This window comes from Mustela erminea, chromosome 7, assembly GCF_009829155.1.
Source record: "Mustela erminea isolate mMusErm1 chromosome 7, mMusErm1.Pri, whole genome shotgun sequence".
Taxonomy (NCBI): domain Eukaryota; kingdom Metazoa; phylum Chordata; class Mammalia; order Carnivora; family Mustelidae; genus Mustela; species Mustela erminea.
In genome coordinates, this window is record NC_045620.1 from 22,035,864 (window position 1) to 22,061,842 (window position 25,979).

At 41.7% G+C, this 25,979-nt stretch overlaps 1 protein-coding gene across 5 annotated transcripts in view; it reads left to right on the forward strand.

Annotated features, from left to right (window-relative positions):
• NDRG3 (NDRG family member 3) overlaps nt 1-25,503 on the forward strand; it is a 77,376-nt gene extending 51,873 nt beyond the window's left edge. For 3 of the 5 annotated variants that reach the window (XM_032350761.1, XM_032350759.1, XM_032350760.1), the window contains 9 exons: nt 6,392-6,448; nt 11,599-11,702; nt 12,894-12,959; nt 13,083-13,134; nt 17,691-17,738; nt 21,366-21,401; nt 21,511-21,562; nt 22,766-22,804; nt 23,915-25,503. In XM_032350761.1, the coding sequence (XP_032206652.1) occupies nt 6,392-6,448; nt 11,599-11,702; nt 12,894-12,959; nt 13,083-13,134; nt 17,691-17,738; nt 21,366-21,401; nt 21,511-21,562; nt 22,766-22,804; nt 23,915-24,096 (636 nt within the window). In that variant the 3' untranslated portion in view covers nt 24,097-25,503. The remainder of the gene's footprint in view (nt 1-6,391; nt 6,449-11,598; nt 11,703-12,893; nt 12,960-13,082; nt 13,135-17,690; nt 17,739-21,365; nt 21,402-21,510; nt 21,563-22,765; nt 22,805-23,914) is intronic. The other 2 variants (XM_032350763.1, XM_032350762.1) reach the window with 1 other exon arrangement.
• Nucleotides 25,504-25,979: the final 476 nt, after the last annotated feature.

Sequence of the window (25,979 nt, forward strand, 5' to 3'; positions counted from 1 at the left end):
AGAGGCCCAATCTGCTGAGCCACTGAGGCACCCCCATGTTTTGCATATTAATCCTTTGCTGAGTACATGTAAATATCTTCTCCCAATCTGTGTTTTGCATTTTCACTTTTTTTTTTTTTAAGATTTTAATTATTTATTTGACAGGGAAAGTATAGGCAGGGGGAGCAACAGGCAGAAGGAGAGGAGAAGCAGGCTCCTGGCTGAGCAGGGAGCCTAGTGACAGGGCTTAATCCCAGGACCCTGGGATCATGACCTGAGCTGAAGGCAGAGGTGTAACCAGCTGAGTTCCAGCCAGGTGCCCTACATTTTCACTTTTAATGAGTGAAACGATTGAATTAATCACTCTCTTCACTGAAATCCAAATAGCTTGTTTTTGCTACTGCGCGGAAAGATGGGTAGGATTGAGATGTTTGCTATCTGAAAGATGAAGATACTTGCTATCTACATAGAATTTACTATTTAGATAGAATATTAATCTAAAATCTGTTCAAGGAGATAGGAAACTACAGGAGTATATTCTAATTGATGCAAGATTATAGAGCCCAGTGGTCAAGAAAGAATTCTTGAGATGTTTACTGTACAATAAGGTGTTTTTATTATATAGCATAGGGTCAGGACCCATGGGCAGAAAGAACTACACTGGGATTATGAGGAACTATTGATTATATATTTTTAAATTTGGGCGCTGGGAAGGGTAGAGATAACCTAGGTCTCTAAAGTGAGTTTTGCATGAAAAGAAGAGTTACAGGATCCTGGAGGCTGGCCTATTGTCAAGATAAGGTGGTTTTTAGTTTCTAGCAAAACATTAACAGGAAGGCAGCCATGAGTTCCTTGAGGAATACCACATATATCCCACCTCTGACAGGATTGAGGGGAGAGTGTTAGGTTGTGGTTTGCCTTCAGTTTGCCTTTTGCTCCCTCCTATATTTTACAAATATAGATAATCCCAGCAACAACCAGAGTGAAAAGAGGGAATAATGGTAAAAGCATAGTATTATATACTTTTTGCGTTTAACTGATCTGTGCTAGAAAAGTCATTCACTGTTTTTAGATTGGAAAAGGACTTTTGAAACATTTTTCTCTACTAACATACAAATGTTAGTTGTGTGTTTTTTTGTTTTTTTTTTTAAAGATTTTATTTATTTATTTGACAGACTGAGATCCAAGTAGGCAGAGAGGCAGGCAGAGAGAGAGGAGGAAGCAGGCTCCCCACTGAGCAGAGAACCCGATGCGGGGCTCGATCCCAGGACCCTGAGATCATGACCTGAGCTGAAGGCAGAGGCATTAACCCACTGAGCCACCCAGGCGCCCCAGTTGTGTGTTATTTTAATCTGAAACTACATGGTTGAGATTAAAGCAGTGATGTTTTAAAGTTTTTTCAGAGAAAAAATAACCTAGACTTTCATTACGTGCTAAAAGATGCCTAATGTAATAGTCTCATCTTTAAACAAATACCTATTTCTAAATATTTTTATTTTTATTTTTTTTTTTTTTAAAGATTTTATTTATTTATTTGACAGAGAACACAAGTAGGCAGAGAGGCAGGCAGAGAGAGAGGAGGAAGCAGGCTCCCTGCTGAGCAGAGAGCCCGATGCGGGACTCGATCCCAGGACCCTGAGATCATGACCTGAGCCGAAGGCAGCGGCTTAACCCACTGAACCACCCAGGCGCCCCCTAAATATTTTTAAATTGCCATAAATGTTTATTCTAATACACCAGTGGATGTAGTCTCCAAAATACCAGTATCCAGCTTGTCATAGGTATCAAGAATCTTTACTGATACTCAGCCATGAGATCCGGTAATTCAATATTTAGGAACTTCCTTGAAGAATAAATAGTGATACTTACAAAGGTTTAAATAAAAGGATAATAAGTTTTTAAGAACTAATAACAGTCTAGTATTTGCTAATGTGATTTGATGTGGGGTCCAAGAGTGAACGGTGGAGAAAGAATTCTTGAGAACTTTTTGGTGCCAAAAGGTGGTTTTATTAGCGGGGACAGGGCCCAGGCACAAAGAACTGTATTGGGATTATGAGGAGCTATTGCTTATATGCTTTTACTTTGGGAGGGGTGGAGAACAAAGGAAGATTCCAAAAGGATTTTCATATGGTGAAGAAGACTTAAAGGATCCTGGAGGCCTAGCTATGGTCAAGCTAAGGTGGATTTTTCTTTAGTAAGGTATTAATATTAAGATTGGGAGCTCCTGGAGGAATGTCACACTCGGCCTGTCCCAAGTATCTGTCAATGGGCTAGAGTTAAAAGGGTATTTCATGTTATCTGTCTTCCTCTTGCCTTTGTTCTCCACATCATTTGCTCGGTACCAGGCACTGTTCCTAAATGTTTTGTGAATGTTTAAACGTTTTATTCTCAGGACAGTCCAGTGAAGTGTTACTATTATTATTATCCCACAGAGAAATTAAGTCATTTGTTTAAGGTCACACAGCTAGGAAGTCAAAGAGCCAAAATATTCATTAAAACTTTGTTTTTAGGGCTAAAAGATGGAAGCGGCGTAGGCGCCACTACTGTAGAGCAACAAAATTTGATATAACCATAGAATGGAATATCCTGCAATTAAAAATTTGTTATTTGGGGGCCGCCTGGGTGGCTCAGTGGGTTAAAGCCTCTGCCTTCAGCTCAGGTCATGGTCCCAGGGTCCTGGGATCGAGCCCCACATCGGGCTCTTTGCTCGCCAGGGAGCCTGCTTCCCTTCCTCTCTCTCTGCCTACCTCTCTGCCTACTTGTGATCTCTGTCAAATAAATAAATAAAATCTTAAAAAAAAAAAATTTTTGTTATTTGGGTTATTTAAAGAAATGAGAAGATTCTCATGTTTAAAAAATAGAAATAACTACCTATGTCCCAATTTTGTTAAATAGTTATCCATAAGAAGAGAGCGAAAATAATTTGGGCTGGCTCAGTCATTTGGTGCAGAAAATGTTGGGGCTAGGATCCGACAAACTAAGAAAGAACTTCTGAGAGGTCTTCAGTGAAAAAAAAGAAAAAGGATAGAACTTGTGGTCGGAAAAAGCTGCATTGGGGTTGTGACAAGTGACTGATTATATACTTTCAATTTTGGAGAGGGTTAGGGATAATCTAAATCTCTAAGGAATTTTAGCAAGGTTTCTAGGACCTTGAGGGAACTAGCTATTTTTAGGAAAAGGTCATTCATTACTGTCAAGTAAAACCCTGGTCATGAGACCCTTCAGATGTAGATAAGTGGGCCATATGCTTGTAAGATAATTGTTAACATGTGTCTTGGCGGGTAGAGAGAAAGGAAGTTTCCAAAGGAGTTTTTTTTTTTTTTTTTTAAGAGTGGTAGGGAAGGGTAGAAGGAGAGGGTAAGAGAGAATCCCAAGCCGGCTCCATGCCTAGCACAGGGCCCAACAAGGGGCTTCATCTCACAACCCTGAGATCCATGACCTCAGCCAAAATCATGAGTCAGACACTTAACCTACTGAGCCACCCCAGGTGTTCCTCCAAAGGAATTTTTTTTTTTTTAAGATTTTATGTATTTATTTATTTGTCAGAAAGAGAGAGCACAAGCAGGCAGAGGCAGAGAGAGAAGCAGGCTCCCTGCTGAGCAAGGAACCCCACATGGGACTCGATCCCAGGATCCTGGGATCATGACCTGAGCTGAGGGCAGCAGCTTAACCGACTGAGCCACCCAGGCGTCCCCTCCAAAGGAATTTTTATGTGTTAAAGAACACTTACAGTATCTTAGGGTGCCAGGATAATGTAAGCTAAGATTGCCTTTTGCCCTTAGCAAAGTGTCAGCATGGAGGCAGCTGAGCCCCCAGAGGAAAGTCACTCTGCCTATTTCAAGAACTTATTAATGGGCTATAGCCAGTAAGGAAATTTAATAGTTTCTTTTGGTTTTGTTTCCCACATCAAGTAGAGCATCCACCTCTTCAATTTCAGAGTTGTGAGTTCAAGCCCAACATTGGGTGTGGAGATTACATAAAAAAACAAAATCAGGGGCGACTGGGTGGCTCAGTTGTTAAGCCTCTGCGTTTGGCTCAGGTCATGATCCCAGGTTCCTGGGATCAAGATCAAGCCCTCTGAGCCCCTTATCGAGCCCCTTATCGGGCTCCTTGCTTAGTGGGGAGCCATGCTACCCCCTCTCCCTCTGCTTGCTGCTCTGCTTTCAGCCCAGCATGAGATTCCCTGCTCAGCAGGAGGCCCACTTCTCCCTCTCCCAATCCCTCTCCTTATGTTCCCTCTGTCCATGTGTTCTATGTCAAATAAATAAATAAAATCTTTTTAAAAAATTAATAAAAATTCTGGTCTTACCCACTATATATATTTAAAAAAAGAAAAGGAAAAAGGGGAAAGAATTTGTTACTAGCAGTTATGTCTTTGGATGGTAGCATTACAGATGATTTTTATTTTCTTCTTCATATTCTATATTTTTCTAATTTTCTATGATAAGCATGAATTGCTTTTAAATTACTTTAAAATGTTAAAATATTCCACCCCACCTACTGAAATTCTAAGAAACAAAACAAACAAACAAAGGCAGGGAAAAAAAAAAAAAAACAAATGAGAAAACACTTGTAACTGGAGAACAGATGGTTACCAGAGGGGAGGAAGGTGGGGGGATGGGTGAAATAGGGGAAGAGGATTAAGATTACACTTACTTTGGGGCGCCTGGGTGGCTCAGTGGTTTGGGCTGCTGCCTTCGGCTCGGGTCATGATCTCAGGGTCCTGGGATCGAGCCCCGCATCGGGCTCTCTGCTCCGCAGGAAGCCTGCTTCCCTCTCTCTCTCTCTCTCTCTCTGCCTGCCTCTCTGCCTACTTGTGATCTCTGTCTGTCAAATAAAGAAATAAAATCTTTTAATTAAAAAAAAAAGATTACACTTACTTTGATGAGCACTGTGCAATGTATGTAATTGTTGAATTACTGTGTTATACACCTGAAACTAACATAACACTGTATGTTAAGAATACTCCACCTACCAGTAGACTAGATTGTAAAAAATTTATCCATTTCTTCCCATACTTAAGTTCTAGAGAAATATGCATACTCTAGCTTTGGGTGAAATGTATTAATGATGCTGTTGCCAGATGCTGTGGAAATTCTTTCTTATAATCTGACTTACTTAAAATTTGTTCTGAGTCCTGTCTAGTTATGTACTTGTGTTAAAATTTACTTGAACATTCAATAATGTATAATAAATAATATGTAGTAGCCTAATAAAATTGTTATGAAACTTAAGAATGACCTTATGAGTATTAAACATGAATGGTTATTAATCCTAATTATCTTTAATTTATAATGGTTTGATCATTGGTAACCCCTCTGAAGATTTCTGGGCTTCTTTCTTCCTTGATCTTTCTGGGACCTTGAAATCTTGTTCTGCCTATATCCACGTCTGTCTCATCCTCTCCTCTTCTCCGTCTGCACTCCCAGTTCAGCACCTCACCTCTCATCCAAGTCAGCAGTAGGAATGAAGCATAAACCTGAGGAAGAAGGCTACAGGGAATCAGCAACATAATTTGAGTTGGAAATTTTTCTGAAAATAGACTAGCAGGCTGCAGATTTGCACAGATTGCTGCATTTATTAGACTGTGCTCTGCATCATTTTGAGATGGAAAAAATTAGGAGAAAAATGTTCAAAATGCAAGAACATTCTGTAAACATAACAGTTTCCTCCCACTCCCTGAAATGAAGATAGCGAAAACTGGAGGAAAGAAAAAAAAATCATTTTTGTCTCTTGGATGGCTTGGGAGTAGTTGTAAGTCAATCCTTATTAGCCACGTATCCAGTGTAAATGCAGAAATATAGGCAGGAATGAAGTAGCTAATAGCAAGAGTTCTAGGTCTTATGTTTTCAGAGAAAGCATTTCTTCTAGCCTCCTGTTTGTTTGTTTATTGTTTTTTAGGGGCCCCTGGGTGGCTCAGTTGGTTAAGCATCTACCTTTGGCTCAGGTTGATCCCAGGGTCCTGGCATCTGCTTCCTTGCTCACTGGGGAGCCTGCTTCTCCCTCTCCCTTTCCCTCTGCCTACTGCTCTGCCTGCTTGTGCTCTCTCTGTCAGATAAATAAAAAAGTGTTTTGTTTTTTTTTTTAATGAGGGAGAACACAATGTTGGGGAGGGGTAGAGGGAGAGGATGAGATCATGACCTGAGGTGAAGGCAGATGCTTAACCAACAGAGCCACCCAGGCGCCCCTCTAGCCACCTATTTCAAAGCAGGTGATATTATTTCCCTGGAAGGGAGACCATTTGTTGTTGTTCTCACGTATCTTGAAACCACCATCTCATGAAACTGTGACACTGAGTTGTGCTTTTGTTTGTTGAGGGATATTGTGTGAAATAAAGTGCACTAATCATAAGTGGACAACTTGGGAAATATGTATGCTTAACTCCCTTGACACAAAGCTTTTATCTTTTTAGCTCTCAGGCTTGACAACCAATATTGTGGACATTATTTTGGCTCATCACTTTGGTCAGGTAAGTGCCTATTCCAACCAGGACAGCTGTTTGTTGGCTTGCAGCAAAACTTTATTTACCTCAGGAAAGAGGGGGTACCTTAGAATTCACCTGATCCTCATGGGTGCCAGTTCCAGTGCAGAGTGTAACGCAGAGGGTGCAGCAAAGGCCAGTCTTAGGGGACAGGCATTAACTCAGTGCCGCATGGCTCTTGGCATTTGAAGAGATGAAGGAGGACAGAATCCCCTCCCCCACCACCTGTTCTCTGTCAGCAGCATGCCATCTGTTAATGTTTGACGACATCACGTGCCTCAGCAAACATCTTCAGAGCCATAATGAAGTCTGGGAAAGTCTTCACAGAAATAGAAATTTCAGAGAAAAAGAAGCCAAAATGATAAAACAAATATCAATGCTCAAAGAACCTTAGAGATTATCTTGTTCATTCCTATGTTTTTTGTGGTAAATCTATAGAAGAAATGACAGGTGTGGATAATTATGGGGTGGAAGAGGAAACCCCAGTCCTCTTTTCAGAGGGAAGAGTAAGTTGGATAATAAGATTTTGAATGAGCTGATAAGTATCTTATTATTTTTTGTAAGAGTTGGGGAAGGATTACTGTTGATTCTTCTTTAAATGTTTGGTAGAATTCACTGTGACACCATCTGAGCCAAAGCTTTTCTTTGTGGATACATTTTATGTTACTAATTTAATGATTTTACTTATTAAAGATCTATTCAAATCTTCTATTATTTGAAATGCTTTATAGGTGGTCTGTGTCTTTCTAGAAATTTGTCCATTTCATCTCAGATACCCAATTTGTTGGTATAAATTATTGATAATACTCCTTTATAATTCTTTCTATTTCTGTAAAATTGAAAATAGTGTCTCCTCTTCCCTCCCTGATTTTAATAATTTGAATCTTACCTCTTTTCTTTGTCAGTCTAACCAGCCAGTTGCTGGCTTTATTGGGGTTTTTGTCCTGTTCTTTTTAAATTCTTTATTTCATTTATTTCCACTCTAATTGTTATTATTGCCCTCCTTCTGCTTGCTTTACGTTTCCTCTTATATCTCTAGTTTCTTTCTTTTATTTTCTTTTATTTAAGCAGGCTCCACCATGCCCAGCACAGAGCCCAGCGTGGGGCTCGAACTCACAACCCTGCTGTGAAAACCTGAGCCGAGATAAAGAGTCACATGCTTAACCAACTGAGCCACCCATGCTCCCCTCTTTTTCTAGTTTCTTAAGGTGAAAGTCTAGTTGTAGACTTGAGATCTTTTTTCTTTTTTTCATATAGGCATTTACAACTATAAATTCCCCTCTCAACACCACATTAGCTGCAGCCCAGAAGTTCTGACAGTTTCATTTATCTCAAAAGTGTATTCTAATTTCCTTGTGATTCTTTAATCCATTAGTTATTTAGGAGTATGTGTCCAATATCCCAGATTTACTTCTGTTACTGATTTCTTCTTCTTTTTTTTTTTTTTTTTAGATTTATTTATTTATTCATTAGAGAGAGAGAGAGATCACAAGTAGGCAGAGGGGGTGGGGAGCAGAATCCCTGCTGAGCAGAGAGCCTGATGCGGGGCTCAATCCCAGGGCCCTGAGATCATGACCCGGGCTGAAGGCAGAGGCTTAACCCACTGAGCCACCCAAGCACCCCTCTGTTAGAGTTCTAATTTCATTCCATTGCAGTCAGAGGATATACTTAACATTTCATTCCTTTTTGAATGTATTAAGATTTATTCTGTGGTCCTAACGTGTCCTTTCTGTTCCATGTACACATGAGAAGGATATGTATTCATTCTGCTCCCATTAAGTGGAGTGTATGTACTCTGGGTGTCTTGTCAGGTCTGGTGGTTTACAGTGTTGTTCAATTCTTCTGTTTCCTTGTGATCTTCTGCCTCATTATTCACCCATAAATCAAAGTGAGGTATTAAAGTTACAAACTGTTACTGGAGCGCCTGGGTGGCTCAGTCAGTTGAGCAGTCTTCGGCTCAGGTCATGATCTCAGGGTCCTGGGATCAAGCCCCACATCGGGCTCCTTGCTCAGCAGGGAGTCTGCTTCTCCCTTTCCCTCTGTCCCTTCCCCTGCTCATGCTCTCTGTCTCTGCCTCTCTCTCTCTCAAATAAATAAATCTTTTAAATAAATAAAGTTATGGACTATTATTGTTGAATTTTCTATTTCTCCCTTCAATTGTTTGTTTTTGCTTTGTGTATTATGATTGTTTGTCTACCTAATTGTTTGTCTTCCTGGTGTTACATTTTTATTTAACAGAACTTGAAACTGACCTTCTTTTGTTAGCCCCATCTTTACCTTCTGCTTGCAGAGAGAACTGGTGCCTAAAAATCTTGAACCTTTCTGGGCTACTTGGTACATGTTCATGGATTTCTTTCACTATCCCCGCTGTCAGCCTAGCCTAGCAGCCTTACCGAATCTGTGAAATGAATGATTATAGTCTTTCTTCTGCTTTCCCACTTTCAAAATGTTTTTCCTGTTGGCTTTGTCCTTGTGAGAAAAGAAGTGAAACTGGCTTAGTCGAAGTGTGCAACTCAATCTCAGGATCGTGAGTTTGAGCCCCACGGTGGATATAGACATGACTTAAATAAATAAATAAAGTTTTAGGAAAATAAATTTGTTTTTGTTTTGTTTTTTAATATTTTATTTGTTTATTTGACAGAGAGGGAGATCACAAGTAGGCAGAGAGTCAGGCAGAGAGAGAGGGGGAAGCAAGCTCCCTGCTGAGCAGAGAGCCCGATGTGGGGCTCGATCCCAGGACACTGAGATCATGACCTGAGCCGAAGGCAGTGGCTTAATCCATTGAGCCACCCAGGCGCCCCAGGAAAATAAAATTTAAGCAAGCAAATGTGTTTGCTTCTAATGTTTTGAAATTGAAACAATAAGGTTTTGAGACATGAATAATCTCATTTTTACCAATAGGAAAAAACAGCCGTATGTGATAGCCTCTTTTTTATCTATCAAATTTGCAAAAATTAAAAAGAATGGCCATTTGAATTAGTAAGGTTGTAGAGAACCAAGTAGTATAAGTAAACAAGGCAACTCCATATGTCCTGATAAGGAGTGATCTCTAGTACTTTAAGAGAAGAAGCAAAGTGTAGGACAGTATGTCTAGCAGACCACAATTTGTGTTTAAAAAAAAAAAGTGGGGAGGCAATTTATACATAACAGCTTTACCTAACAAGTTCCAATAACACTTAAGCCAGTTTTACGTCTTTTGTACCATTATCATTTCTTCCCTCTTTTATCTCAAATTTTGCTCCTTGGGCTTCTCTCCAGACCTTGAAGGGAGAGCTGGCTACATATTTCATCTCTGATTACTGTGTGCTACATTTGTTGTTTACTTTTATTATTATAATTTCTTTACCCTTTACTGTATTTCCTCAGAGTGATTGTAGTACCATTTAGTTTCAGGTGGACTAATCCATTTGATCAGTTTTCAACTGTATTCTTGGCTCACTTTACCTATATGGTAGTCAAAATGCAAACAGATATTCTTCTTATCTATATTTCCCTATGAGGTTTGATGGTGACCTTGACATACTGCCCTGGATTAACTGGCTCTCTTACTATCCCTGATCCATTTCTTCCCTCCAAAGCAGACATTTTCCCTTCTGCTTAAAACTGCTTGCTGGGTGTGTGTACACTTGTGTACACGTGTACACCTATGTACATGTATGTTTATATACACAACCACCTGGCAACTGTTCTGGTGACCTGAGAAGGCCAGCAAGAGAGGGACCATTGGACAGTGGGTGGTGGGGGAGGAAGATTCACTTCACTGTATAAATCATTTGTTTCTCTCTTATTTTATACCTTTAATAATAGCAGTAAGATTAAATAATAAATTGACTTAATAAAATGTAAATGGGGGGGCACCTGGGTGGCTCAGTGGGTTAAAGTCTCTGCCTTCGGCTCAGGTCATGATCCCAGGGTTCTGGGATCCAGCCCCACATCGGGCTCTCTGCTCGGCAGGGGGCCTGCTTCTCTTCCTCTCTCTGCCTGCTTCTCTGCCTACTTGTGATCTCTCTGTCAAATAAATAAATATTTATTTTATTTTATTTATTTTTTTTTTTAAAGATTTTATTTATTTATCAGAGAGAGAGAGGGGGAGAGAGCGAGCACAGGCAGACAGAATGGCAGGCAGAGGCAGAGGGAGAAGCAGGCTCCCTGCTGAGCAAGGAGCCCGACGTGGGACTCGATCCCAGAACGCTGGGATCATGACCTGAGCCGAAGGCAGCTGCTTAACCAACTGAGCCACCCAGGCGTCCCAATATTTTAAAAAATGAAAATGGAATGTAATACATAATTCTATGGATATTACTAAGTGATAATATATAAATAAGCGATATACTGATTATATTATATCAGTACAGATAAGTTAATTATATAGATTTATAGCTATTAAGAAAAATGTTACCTTCCCTTTTTAAAGTTTTTTCTACACCCAGCATGAGGATTGACCTCACAACCCTGAGATTAGGAGTCACTCGCTCTACCAACTGAGCCAGCCTAGTGCCCCACCTTCCATTTATTTTCCACTTTACAGTTCATATAACTTTTCTTATCTAATCTCTAAAACAGCCTTGTCAGGGGCACTTGGTTGTAGAGATCGGGACTCTTGATCTCAGGCTCATGAGTTCAAGCCCCACATTAGGCGTAGAGCCTATTTTAAAAATAAATAAATAAAACAACCTTGTCGGGTATCTCTGGTTATTATCTTCATGTTCTATGAGGAGTGGCAGAACATGCAAAAAACACAAATAAGGAAACTCGGGTTCTGAATGGTTAGGTGACCCGTCTGAGTTGCACAGCTAGTATTTGAATCCAAGTCCAGTGCAGTTTCTGGGTGCTGCAGGTAAGAAGGAAGTTCAGAACAAATCTCCAGGTTTTTACATTTGGCCTGGAGTCCGTGACTAGCCTTTGCCATAGTGGAGTCTTTGTGCCTTCATCTGACACAGAATATGGCACTGAACCAGTCTACTACAGATAAAGACTTCAGTTATTCAGCCTACCAGTATGAGTGTAGACCCCAGGCTCTGTCCCATTTCCCATCTTGAGCAGAGAGAAATGTCTTTGAACATTGAGAATGCAAACCAAGCAACATGCTTGTATTGTAGCTCAGATGTTTACCTTGTATCTCTTTCCAATTGTTCTAGGAAGAGTTGCAGGCCAACTTGGACCTGATTCAAACTTACAGGCTGCATATTGCCCAAGATATCAATCAAGAAAACCTACAGCTCTTCCTGGGTTCTTATAACGGGTACAGTTATTTCCTATTCCTCCACTTAAATGTAAACGGGGTCCAAAAAGATAATGGACATTTGAGGGAGGGGGGAGGGGAAATATACTACTTTTTTCAGTGTTGTGCCATGAGGTGATTTTCCTGCTGTTGCACCACAGTAAAAGAGGGAGGGCTATCAGACAGATAGGAAGACAGCTTTCAGGGAAAATGAATGGGGGCACCTGGCTTGCTCTGTTGGTAGAGTGTGCGACTTGATTTTGGGGTCATGAGTTCAAGCCACATGTTGGGTATAGAGATTGCTTTAAAAAAAAAAAAAAGATAAAAGTGAACTGAAGGCTGTTTTGGGCACATTCAAATACCATTTGTAGTTTAAGATGTTTTGAGATTTTAAAAAAAGTACCTAAGGTACACGCACAAAAATATACACGTAATGTGAGGCAGGACAGAAAAATACATGGAGAAGAGACAAAGAATAGAAGTCTTAGGCTTTGATGAGTTTCTCTTTGCTGACATCTTGTTACTGGGCAAAACTAATACATGGGCACTACTAAATTCTCGTTTGTTTGTGCATGTTCCAAAACCTACTGTCAGATCACCCCGTGTCACTGAGAGAATTGGGTTCTTATCTTGGGACCAGTTTTTCCAAGGTCATACATATTCATTCCTTCTAGCTTTCTGAGTACGTGGGAAAAGATTGAGAAAATGGGTCAGCTGTAACTTACCTAAATTCACCCAGAGATTTTGAACCTTGTCTCCAACTCCTTTCTCTGTATTACAGAGCCTGATTATTTTCAGTTGAAATCAGAAAGATTTATTAAGTACTGCACTAAACTATGTTAGTTACAAGACCCCCCCCCCCAAAGTTCCCCTTTTCTTAAGGAATTTGTTCCTATAAACTAGTTGGAAAATTAAACACTACAACTTGAGGATTTCAGAAGAATTGCTGTTGAGTTTTGAAGCTGCCTCTAAACTTCTGGCATCCCATAGTGCCCCTCAGGTTTGAGTCAGGAGGCTTGTTCCTGCTCTGTTACCACTCAGGGTGCTACTAAAATGGCAGCTCATGAACAAAGTGCAGAAGGGTCCCTTCCCTCATCAGGTGTGAAGGAAAGATAGTTTCAGATTCCTTGATACTGGTTTTCACAACCAGAAAATAATCTGAGTTGCTATGATTTTCCCTGAAAGAGGTCTTGCTTCCTTTGTTTTTTCTAGACGCAGAGACCTAGAGATTGAAAGACCCTTGCTGGGCCAAAACGATAACAAATCGAAGACATTAAAGTAAGTCCCTCAGCTTCCCTAGTAAGTTGCTAAATATCTTTGCCTTTCATAAACTAACTCAGTATTTGGTGGAATATAGGTGCTGTTTGCAGAATGTCACCTCTTAATTTTGCCTTTCCCCAGGTGTTCTACTCTATTGGTGGTAGGGGACAGTTCACCTGCAGTTGAGGCTGTGGTAAGTATGTCCTGATGCTGTGAAGATAAATGAGATTAAATGCAGTAAAATGTATACAGCACACTGCTGGCACCCTAGAAACAGTTGGTAAATAGTCATCTTTGTTATTTCTGATTATGTCTGTCAGAGCTTGCTCTTTATTACCCAGTTCTGGAAAAGGAATTCCTCATTAACCACTAGACTTCATCAGAAGGGATCAGTATTACCTTTGATTGCTTTATGTGGTACAGTTGACTTTGTGGCAAGTAGCATAACTAAACACCATTTGCCTATGGTCAGATTTCTGACAGCCCTTTGGCCTTCTGTGGCCCCTATACATCTGGAACTGGATCAGGCTAGAAGGCTGCTGAGAGCCTATATGCTTTCTTCTGCCTCTTCCTCAAGTATATAATACACTGTTAAAAATAATACATGCTCATTGTAGAAAATATGAAAAAATAAAAAAAAATAGAAGGACAGGAGGAAACATCATAATTCTCTTACCCAAAGGTAAACTATTATCTTTTACTCTAACATACCCTGGGTGATAGTAAACATGAAAGATTTGATAGCATTTTTGATAGCCTTTTTCCATATTATAAAGTCAGTACCTCTGTATAATATTTTTCTAAAGATTTTATTTATTTAGGTGCGCCTGGGTGGCTCAGTGGGTTAAAACCTCTGCCTTTGGCCCAGGTCATGATCTCAGGGTCCTGGGATTGATCCCTGCATCGGACTCCCTGCTCAGCAGGGAGCTTACTTCCCCCTCTCCCTCTGCCTGCCTCTCTGCCTACTTGTGATCTCTGTCTGTCAAATAAATAAAATATTTTTAAAAATAAATAAATAGGGGCACCTGGGTGGCTCAGTGTGTTAAGCCACTGCCTTCGGCTCAGGTCATGATCTCAGGGTCCTGGGATCGAGTCCCACATCGGGCTCTCTGCTCAGCGGGGAGCCTGCTTCCCTTCCTCTCTCTCTCTGCCTGCCTCTCTGCCTACTTGTGATCTCTCTCTGTCAAAGAAATAAATAAAATCTTTAAAAAAATAAGAAATAAAAAATATAAATAAATAAATAAGATTTTATTTATTTCTTTGACAGACAGAGATCACAAGTAGGCAGAGAGAGGGAGGAGGAAGCAGGCTCCCCTTCAGTGGGCTTTAACCCACTCAGCCACCCAGCCACCCATGCACCCCCCCTCGTATAATATTTAGTCTTGTAAATGTACCTTTGTTTAACGTCATTTTCCAGTTGATGACATCAGATTTTGCACCATTAATAATGTTGCTATTGAACATCGATATCGAATTCTTGATCATCTCCCTGGGATAGATTTCTAGAAGTGGAATCAATGTGTCAAAAATCATAAACCTTTGCAAAATTTTTTATAACATTTGCCATATTCCTTTCCAGAAAGGACATAGGACCAGCATTGTATGAGAGCGTCTGTTTCACAGCATCTTGTCCAACATTGGATTCCTAAATTTTATTAATAATTTAGTAGGTTAAAAATGGTGTCCCACTGTTTTAATGTGCATTTCATTACAAATGAAGTTGACAGTTTTTCATACATCTATTAGAGTTTACTTGTTTTCCCCACAGTGTATGTAATATAAATAGGTATCTGTGTGAGATTACCTAGTTTTCTTTGGCAGCCTTCACTTCTGCCCTGTTTAGAGAAAAACATTAGGGAGTAAGGCTTTTGGGAAAGGAAGTCTAGTAGCTAATCATGGGGGTAGACATAGGAGGGAAGGTTTATGAGGCAGGGTAAGCGTAGGGTGAAGTAGATGGAATGATATATTCATACCTCCCTGAATCATCCTGTAAAACATTCTGTGTCTGGTAAAATACATGGCATGGCTTTAACACAGAGGGACATGACCCTCGAGTCCAAAAAAAAAAACAAAAAACAAAAACAAAAAACAAAACAAAACAAATTCCCCAAAAATGATAAAGTTATAGTGATGATCCCAATTCATTGTGAAGGAGTTGTACAAAGGTCAGTCTTTTCTGGCTAAAAAGGTGGAGATACATGCTAAAAAATACCTATCAAAAACATTTCTTCAGGGGTGCCTGGGTGGCTCAGCAGGTTGAGCCTCTGCCTTTGGCTCAGGTCATGATCCCAGGGTCTTGGGATCAAGCCCCGCATCAGGCTCTCTGTTCAGCGGGGAGCCTCCTTCCTCCTCTCTCTCTGCGTACTTGTGATTTGTCTGTTAAGTAAATAAAATCTTTAAAACAAAAACAAAAAAGAAAAAACATTTCTTCAGGGGCACCTGATTGGTTCAGTCAGTGGAGCATATGACCCTTAATCTCAGGGTTGTGAGTTTGAGCCCCACATTGGATGTGGATATTACTTAAATTTTTTTTCTTCGTAAACATGTGACATAAAACAAGAAAACAGTGTTGTTTTTAGAAAATACCCTTCCTTAGAATTTTCTAATAATGCTGAGTTATTTTTTTAAACTTGCATGGACTTAAAGCAACATTTCCATTCATCTTTCAAGACTAGATAGACTGGCCAGTACAGATAAGGTCTTGTTTTCTGACTTCCTCATCTTCAGCATTTATAGATAAGAACCCCAGGAGCCCTGTCTGTATCACAGAGTAGATATCTTACGGACAGATTCTAGCTTGTGAGAGCTAGCATTTTATCCCACAAATTGGTAGGGATTAGAGGACTCTCCATGCATTGAAGAGCAGGAAGGAGCTTCTCAAATTTTGGTCATTTTTGCTAACTATTCTTTCTTACTTATTCAGCCTCATTTTTTGAGCTTCTTATTTGCTCAATGCTCTGGGGGAATACAAAAATGAATAAGATGATGTATCTGCATTTGGGGAGCTAGAGAGAGAATAGACATGTCAAAAAACCAACCATTGAGTTTGGTTTACGAGATATGGAGACTTCGTAGAGAGCTAAAGAAATTACAAAGTGGTAAACCAAAGAAAGCATGACTTATTATATTAAATCCAGATGGGGTATTTGATTCTTTGAGAAAATATTATATATCTACTATGTTCTTTTTTTTTTTTTTTTTTCAGATTTTTATTTATTTGTTAGAGAGAGAGAGATACAGAGCGCAAGCACAGGCAGACAGAGTGGCAGGCTAGAAGCAGAGGGAGAAGCAGGCTCCCTGCCGAGCAAGGAGCCCGATGTGGGACTCGATCCCAGGATGCTGGGATCATGACCTGAGCCGAAGGCAGCCGCTTAACCAACTGAGCCACCCAGGCGTCCCTATCTACTATGTTCTAAGCATTGTGCTTAGCAGTTAGGGATCCAGTTTATAAATTCTGCAGTTTAGAGTTAATGATATTCTGTAGTACACTGGTACATTTGCTTACCCCTGCCTACATTGTCATTTGTATAGAGCAAAAACTGGTGATCCTGGTTTTTAGATCATCCCCTGATAATAGAAGAGTTTTGTATACCTGCCCATCAGCAATCCCCAGAGTTCAGCTGGATTACTGGTTCTTGCCTAGGTAATTTTAATAACTCCCTAACTGGCTCATTGCCTCTGTAGTCTGTCATACAGCCTCTGCTGGTTACTTTACTAAAACAAATCCGTTTTCCTCAGAAACTTTCCATGGCTCATTGGCCTTCCATGGTCAGCTCCAGTCTACCTCCCAGACGGGCCTTGCAGTGCATCTTCACACCACACCTCTGTAACCCCACACACGCCTGTACACATCCACTTCACATCTCCTGGTTCTTTGCTTATGCTTTCCCCCAACTTTGGAAGCCTTCAAACACCCACCCCTTCTGTTTACTGTGTGTCTTGAAATCCTGCTCATCCTTCTATACTCAGCTCAGTTGGGAAATTTCGAAGTGATATCATTCAGCTTTGAATTGTATGTTTTCACCCTAATGGATACCAGACTCCTAGCAGTGTTTTGTATGTGTATGCTTGACAAACGTGTAAAAGGAGAGATTTCATTGATTAAAGTAGCCACAAAACATTGCTAAACCTAAAGATTATCTCCCTAAAAGCTTTTCTTTGAGGTCCCTGCCTTCGTGGGTATACCACAAAGTATAGGATACCAAACATGTAAACACACAGGTTGTAACTCTTAATTAGGATAATTGCTATGAGAGAAAAAACATAGAGTAATCAATATTTAGGTGGAATAGTGAAAGACCTTGAGTCAGAAAAGAGGGTGTGCAGACAGGCAAACCCAGGGTATAGGGAAGGGGTAAGGGGGAGTGGGGATTGAGGACTGGGCTTGGTCAGGACCATTTGTACTGGGAACCCATCAGAATCCCAGCAGGTGAGTGCCACGGTCCAGTTCACATTTTAAAATAGGTAGCTAGCCCCCAAGTTATGTAGCCAGTAGGAGAAATTAGATTCAACATAAGCTTAAGTATTCGCAACAGATTCAGGAAATGAAGTTTAGCCAGACTTTTAGATTTACTAAGAAACCAGATACCAAGTACATGATATATCTCTTACTTTGTATTTTGGTAATTTCTTTGGCTGATTCAGCCATCTCCAAACTGAGCTGTTGATCTTGGAAGATCATTCTTGTGCCAAGCTATTTCTTATTTTTCTAGTGATCGTAATTGTTTTCTCTTTTTTTCTTTTCTTAAGGTTGAATGCAACTCTCGCCTGAACCCTATAAACACAACTTTGCTAAAGGTAAAGTGTTTTTTTTTCCTTATTGCCAGTGGATTTGTTAGTAAATTATACATGGCTCAAAATACTCTTATTTCTGCAATAGTTGCCCAGAAAGAAGGAAAGGTTCTCTCTTTGATTCTCTCTCTTTTTTAAATTATTCCTGAATATATTCTCACTATAGACTTGGGAAATAGAGGGGCACCTGGGAGGCTCAGTGGGTTAAGCCTCTGCCTTCAGCCCAGGTCATGATCTCAGGGTCCTGGGATCGAGCCCCACATCGGGCTCTCTGCTCCTCGGGGAGCCTGCTTCTTCCTCTCTCTCTTTGCCTGCCTCTCTGCCTACTTGTGATCTCTCTCTCTGTCAAATAAATAAATAAAATCTTAAAAAAAAAGAAAGCAAGAAAGAAAAAGAAAATTGGGAAATAGAGAAAAGTAAAGGATAAAATCAATCAAAATTACTATAATCCTACCACCCATAGTTCCCCTCTGGTAAAAATACTGATGTCTTGAGGTGCCTGAGTGGCTCAGTCAGTTAAGCATCCAACTCTTGATTTCAGTTCAGGTCATGATCTCAGGGTCATGAGATTGAGTCCCACTTTGGGCTCTGTGCTGGACATGGAGCCTGCTTAAAATTCTCTCTCTTTCATTCTGCCCTTCTGCCCCTACTCTGAACCCCTGTGCTCACTCTCCAAAAGAAAGAAAAAAAAATGGGGGTCTTTTTCCTGTATACTTTTTATATCATTAAGGTCAGGATATTTACAGCCCTGTGTCTGTTTGTTTGTTTTTTTAAGATTTTATTTATTGGTCAGAGAGAACAAGCAGGGGGAGTGGCAGGCAGAGGGAGAAGGGGGCTCCTCACTGAGCACAGATCCCATACAGAACTCGATTCCAGGACACTGGGATCATGATCTGAGCCAAAGGCAGACATTTACTGAGCCACCCAGGTGTCCCTCCTCAACTTTTTGACATGAGCATCTAACCATGTTATTAAAAACTTTGTAAGCATTATTTAATTTTGTGAGAATTAGGATGAATGGGAATATTGATTAGGAAGCTTCCAATAACAATTCTGATATAAGGGTAGGTGCATTTCCTTTCTCTTAGGGCAAATAGAGAGCAACTCTTATACTAGATTTCTAGTTAATGTCATATTTCTCTCCCTTTTCATTGTACCAGGTAAGAATGTCAACCTTGTTTTTTCTACAGCCTTATAAAGTGTACAGGGGCCTGGCACTCTGATTTGAGTATGGATTACTGTATTTAAGTGCTGATCTTACGTTGCTTACTGCTACTTTCTTGGTCTGAAAGACCTCTGCTTTCTTCCCTTTCTCTTTGAAGTGGCTTGAAAGGGAAGTGCTGTCACCAAAAGCAGGCTGTAGTTCCTGGAAATACAGCATGAGGCTAATGCTCTGAGACAGAATGCAGAATGTTCTGAGGTCCAGGTGGTTGACGAACTGGTCCAAAATAGGAGTGTTATTTTAAAAGGATATGGTTTCAAATAGTTTTTCAGTATAGGTTTGAATCAATATTTTGAAAGCACAAAACTGAGCTCTGCAGTAGCTGTAGATGTAGTTTTTTCTGGGCAGAAATGCCCACTGCAACAGTATAGTTGAACTGACTCTCCAACTACTTGATAGGCAGCACGCTTGGAAACAGTCTCTCCTAATATTCTCTCTGTGTGTGTTAGTTGTTTTATGCCAGATTTTAACATTAACCTTTAATTCCTGTGCCTTTTGTGGCATTCCCATTTGTGAAATAACAGTCCCCACCTCAAAGGAAGTTTTTATTTTTTTGAGAGAAGGAGAGAGTGTGTGAGCAGGGGAGGGGCAGAGGGAGAGGGAAAATCTTGAGCAGACTCCACACTCCGGGCAGGGCTCAGTCTCCCAACCCTGAGATCATGACCTGAGCCGATACCAAAAGTTGAATGTTCAATTGGCTAGGCTGCTAGGTGCCCCCCCCTTTTAAGTTCCAGTCAGTCTGAAAAGGATGTTGTCTGAATACAGAATGCATAACAGCTGGAAAAAAGAAGGTGGGCCTGTGTGGTTGGCCGTAATGCCTTAAAAACAGTGTTTTCTGCAGATTGGCAGAATGTGCTTCACCTGGGAGCTTATTAGAACTACAACTGCTTGGGGCATCTGGGTGGCACAATCAGTTAAGCATCTGACTCTTATCTTTGGCTCAGATCATGATCTTGGGGTCATGGGATCTAGCCCCCCATTGGGCTCTGAGCTGAGCATGGAGTCTGCTTGGGACACTCTCTGCCTCTCTAAAATAAAAAATCTTAAAAAAAAAAAAAAGTTCTTGGGGTGCCTGGGTGGCTTAGTCTGTTAAGCATCCAGCTCTTGATTTCAGCTCAGCTGTGATCTCAGGGTCATGAGATCGAGCCCTGTCCTGGATGTGGGATCTGCTTAAGAGTCTTCCCCTCTGACCCTACCCCCTACACCTTCACCCCAACATACACATGCTTTCTCTTTTTTAAAAAAAAAGAAACAACAACAACAAAAAAATGGAAGTTCTCGAGCCCCACCCCAGACCTATTAAATCAGTATTTCCAGAGTAGAAACCCAAGAATCTGTGTTTTAATGAGTCGTCTGGGTAATTCCAATGTGTGCTAACAAAACCTTACTTTAGATATCCTTGCACGGGGCACCTAGGTGGTTCAGTGGGTTAAGCCTCTGCCTTCAGCTCAGATCATCAGCTCAGGTCATAATCTCAGGGTCCTGGCATCAAGCCCTGCATCGGGCTCTCGGCTGAGCAGGGAGCCTGCTTCCCCTCCTCCCCTGCTTGCCTCTCTGCCTACCTGTGATCTCTGTCTGTTAAATAAATAAATAAATAAATAAAATCTTTATTTTAAAAAAAAAGGGCACCTGGGTGGCTCAGTGGATTAAGCCTCTGCCTTTGGCTCAGGTCATGATCTCAGTGTCCTGGGATCAAGCCCTGCATCGGGCTCTCTGCTCAGCAGGGAGCCTGCTTCCTCCTCTCTCCCTCTTTGCCTGCCTCTCTGCCTACTTGTGATCTCTCTCTGTCAAATAAATGAATAAAATCTTTAAAAAAATAAAAAATAAATAAAAATCCTTGCACATGTGAGGATAATCATCTATGAATATTTATGAAGTGAGAGACAGCCTCACCAAATCCAGCTTTGAGAGGAAAGTGGCTGGCCAAGTGAGTTGACCAGATTCAGTATCACCCTGTCATTGGAGAAATCCCCTTAGTTGTAGAATGAAGATAATATTGGGTTGAGCGGAAACTTAGGAAGCATGATACCCTGAGAAGTTAGGGTCATGCTGTTGAGGACTCTGAAAGTAACATTCTTCAGGTGGAGTCAGAACCATAGTTGAAGACGGTGGTAAACTTCATTGTCACTCCTAACAGAAGGTTCCCAGCCTAGGCCTGAAGGCCAGACTCTGCATCTTACTGATTAATAAGTATTAAATAAATAATCTTTTCAGATTTATATCCAAGGTTATTGCTAGATTGTAAGTTTTTGTGTAAGAGTGCATTGAGGAAACATACACTTGGTTGCAGTTAAACATTAAGTTAAGGAACCTAAAATTCAATCCTGTCGTATTTGAAAGGACTTGTGGATTTTCAGAGCATGTCCCCTAAGTATAAGTACTAGCTCACTTCTATATTTTTCCTCTTTTAGATGGCAGACTGTGGTGGACTGCCACAAGTAGTACAGGTAAGGAGGGGCTTTTTTATTATTATATTGTTTTCTTTTTTTAAAGCACTCATTTGATTCTGCCTCTCTGCCTATGCAAAGATTAATACGTTCTTATTTTGTCTCCTAGCCTGGAAAGCTCACCGAGGCCTTCAAGTACTTTTTGCAGGGAATGGGCTACAGTGAGTAATACAAAACTTTCTGTCCAGCAAAAATTTAATGATAATGGGGTCATTTTGACATCTGGGGAGCCCACATTTCCCAGGGCATATAACCTCTATGCTTGCCAGCCTAAAGTGAGGTAGAAACCAAAATGTTTATGGAGTATTCATCTGCATGTACGTAAGGTGAGCTAACACTTACTAAGCACTTACCTTGTGCTGGGCATTCAGTGTTTATAATCGTAAGAGGTAAGTTCTGTCATTAGTCCCATTTTATAGAAGAAGAAACCGAGGTTCAAAGAGACTAAGTACATTTCCCAGGGTAACAGTTCACCCGCAGAATGCTAGCAGTCTGACTCCAGAGCCCATGTTTTTAACCACTGAGGCTTAGATTTTGCTAAGCTTGTGAATCTGATTTGCATTTGAACTTAGCTGGTAATGACTCCTGGCCTAGAGAAACACAGGGGAGACTTCAGAAGAAAAGGGTAGTTGTCCTCAGTTACATCAGCCCCACCACAGGAAATGAACTTGCACAGTAGTTTAGAGCGAGTCCAAGGATGTTTCCATATCGTGTGCCTCTGTCCTGGTCTCTTGCATTGTGAGACCCCTGAGCTTTCTCATTTGTCACAGACTATCCACACTTGCTCCTTTCTTGGAATTCTTAAGAAGAAACACTCTTCAACCCAGGTACAGAGCTCTTTACCCAGTAGGGTGATTTTTTTTTTTCCTGTCTTTAGTATAAGCATGGAAAATGGTCATTGAACAGCTGCCTGGGCAGCAGCTGACCCCTGGGTATATACAGCCCTGTGCCTGGCAGGCAGACTGTGTATGTCTCGTCTAGAGTGGCTGTGTCATCCCCGTCTGTGAGCCACTACCAACCGAGCCCACATCCACATCTGTCTGGCTCACTGGGAGGAGAAGTCCCTCTCCTAGCCAGTTCTCATCCCTTTCGTAAGAAAACACCTGATCTTCCAGCCCATTTCTGATCCAAAACAGATGGCTGTTTATAGTGGAGAGGAAAACAGTTGCCCTTGACTAGATGAGAGAAGTAACGTCTGAGATGATAATAAAACATCAGTCAGCCTCAACTCCTTTCTGAGACCTTAACATAAAAATTCATCCCCAGCTTAGAGGATTCTGTCAGTGTTTACTGGGCAGCCGAGGTTGCCACTTGGCACTCTTGGGTCACTAACCTGACTTTTCCTGTGTCCATCCTGCTTCCAGTCCCGTATGTGCAGCTCAGTCACCTGAGCACCGAGTCAGGTACCTTCTTCTGTGCTGGCCCTGCCCCTGCCTCCCAGCCACGCTCTCCTGGCTGCATTGGCTGCCTGCAGCATGTCCGCGGTTTTCCTGTGCAGTGAGAGCCCGATAGAACGTGGCTCATTGTGCCCTAAGAGAGTTAGACTGCAGGTCCAGCCCTGGTTCCCCAGGAAAAAAGGAGCGGGTTGTAATAGCCAGGTTTCCTCTTATCCAAATCAGGGTCACGGTAGTAGCTGAAACTTTGTAGGCAGGACCCCTCTTCTGCAGCCACCTATTCATCCTTGCATGAATCCCAGACACAGGACATGAAGGGCAGCCTTGATTCTAAATAGGAGTACCGGAGCCTGTGCCTGGAAAACTCATCAGGTGATGGCATCTTTTGACCCCAGCATTGAAATGACAGCTGGGCGAGTGGCTGGTGCCTCAGGAAGATAGACAGGGAGGTTATGACAGGTAAGGCCACATCCCAGCCAAGCTGGAAGGACCTTAGGATCAAAGCGTTGGAACTGTAGTCTGAGTGAAATACCCACCCCTGGAGCCCTTCCCCTGCAGGCATCCTTTACCTTGCTGCTTGCATAGAGGGCATATAGGGCAGGTGCCAGGCCCACCTGCTCTCCTTTAGACCCACACCTTCATACATGTCTCCTCCCCAGGTAGCAAAGGAAGCCTGTGGACACGGATGGTAGTCTTGTTGTATCGGGCTTGCACTGTGTTTGTGAAACACCTTCATACTTGTGTGGTTTGTCTTTCTTTTGGTTTAGTCTTGCATGCACTGCAGGGTTTGGTTACCTGTTTGGGTTCCCAAAACCTCTTTCCTGATCACTATATGAATGGCGTGGGCATAGCTAAGAGGCTATACTCTGGACTTAGGTTTCCCCATGTTCTTCTGTGGACTAGAATCAGCCAAGATTCCAACCAGATCCAAAGGATTAAAGCAACCTTGTGTATAGCCATTCACCTAAGCAAATAATACAAAAGGGAGATGGCTATGTGTTATTCTGGGTCTCACCTTAAATGGGTTGGGAAAGCTAAACAAAGCCTTTAGTGAAATTTCTGGATCAGTTAAGCTTAGCCAGGGTACTATCTTCTAGTCCCCTTGGTTCTTTCTTACAGTACCATCTGCCAGCATGACCCGGCTCGCCCGATCACGAACCCACTCAACCTCGAGTAGCATCGGCTCTGGAGAAAGTGCCTTCAGCCGATCTGTCACCAGCAATCAGTCAGATGGAACTCAAGAATCCTCTGAATCCCCTGATGTTGTGGACAGACACCAGACCATGGAGGTGTCCTGCTAAGCAGATACTCCTCCCCTGGACCATGCAAGTCCACCCTCCTTCAGACAACCACTCCATAATACAACATTTCACCCAACAAACTGGCATCTATCTTTAACTCCTGCATGGCCAACTGACAGTCTCTGGTATCCTGGATTTATCATTCTCTCTGCCTGCCCGCCCTCCTTTTTGTATGTACCAAGAACCACTTCCTTGCCATCACTGTAACATTCCAGCATCTTTAGCTGATCGAATTTCCATATCTTCTCTTGCCAGCCTTTCCTTGTGCTTTCCCAACTACATATCTGACAAGATTCTTTGATTCTGATGTATGTGTGTGAGCACGCGTGTCTGTGTTTGTGTGTGCATAGTTCTGTGATTTTAGATATGCTTTCTTGTAGAGCTTCTGCAAAAAAAGGGGACCTTTTTTTCTTTTTCATTTTCAATGGTGTTTTTAAGGGAAATATACAGAACAGGTTTCTAGGTTGGGCAGGCCACTGCATTCTCTTTTGGTTCCAAATTGGTCAATACGATTTGCAGTGACTTCAGGAGCTCTGAGAAATGTGGAAGATCGTGTTTACATTGACTGTGACCAATAGAAGGGAGCCTGTTAACATAGAGAGGCAGGCAGGGTGGCCAGCCACCTCCTGTCCAAATGCATTCATATATGTTATTCTGTAAATAAAAGGGAGGGACATATTCTTTTAGAAGCCCATGAATGATGAAGTTCTGATGCAACATGGAGTTTTTCCTAAGAAGTGAGTGTGGCATCCTTACTGCACTCTTTTAGCACAGGAAGATGGAAAACAATATACCAGGCCTCTGCTGTGCCAGAGCAGAGCTACTGTCGCCACAGTGTCTGATACCACTTACAAGATAGCCCCAAGAAGTGCCTCCTGGGTCTGTGATGAAGAGTGTTTCTCCACCCTTCAGTCCTCTGAAAAAGGAGAGGTATGGTCTGAAAATTATGCAGATGGTGAGAACCAGCTGGGCGAAGAGGCACAGACCTCAGTGGAATATCATGTGTGTCAGGCACACCCTTGACTTCAGCTGACATAGTGGAAGTGAAGTGAAATTGGTACAGAACCTATTTCTCAGAAAGATTCTTGACAATTCTTAAAGAAGAGAGGGAAGGGGCCGGTGTGTAAGGGCAGCCTGTGCAGCTACAGTTGTGCTTAGCGGACTGCTGTGCGAGGGGCTGCAGCCAGCCAGAGTATTGCTGGGAGGAGGATGAAACCAACTGCCACACAGCAAGGGCCCAGCTCTTGAGGGCATCAGATGTAAGCTCAGGGTTACGCAGTTCCGAATCTTAGGAAGGGGCTTTTCAGACCTAATGTTCGCTTTCAGCTGAGATAGGGAATGCATCACTCTGCCAGAGTACAACTTTTTACAGATTATTAAATAAAGCTGTATATGTCTCATTGTTAACCCGATTGCTGGTGTTATTTCTCTCAAGCCATGCACTGGGGCTCGGGGTGGAACCAAGTCACTATACATGGGCTTTGTGCTGGGCATTTTCACGTCCTTGATCATTATTATCTCACCCAAGAAGAAATTAAGACTCTGGATAAATAATTTGCTCAAGGTCATACCAGTAAACCCCAGGCTCATCTGACACACCTCTATTGCCCTCAAATCAAAAATTGTGAGAAGCCCGATCACGGGGTTTATGGAGGAGGAAAGCTAAGGTCTCAGAAAGGTGTTCCACATTTCACCCTTGCCATCTGTGTGGGGTTGCTGGGTCCCACCCCAGTGTAGTAATCTGCAGCCACTTGCCTGAGTTCCTCAAACAGGTCAGACTGTATTTCTCCAGAAACGGCTGTCTCTGTACTCACCAGTGATAGCAGGAGGCTACCCCCTTGCATTAGTGTTGAATGATCCAGGGGCTGCTGCTACCATGTAGT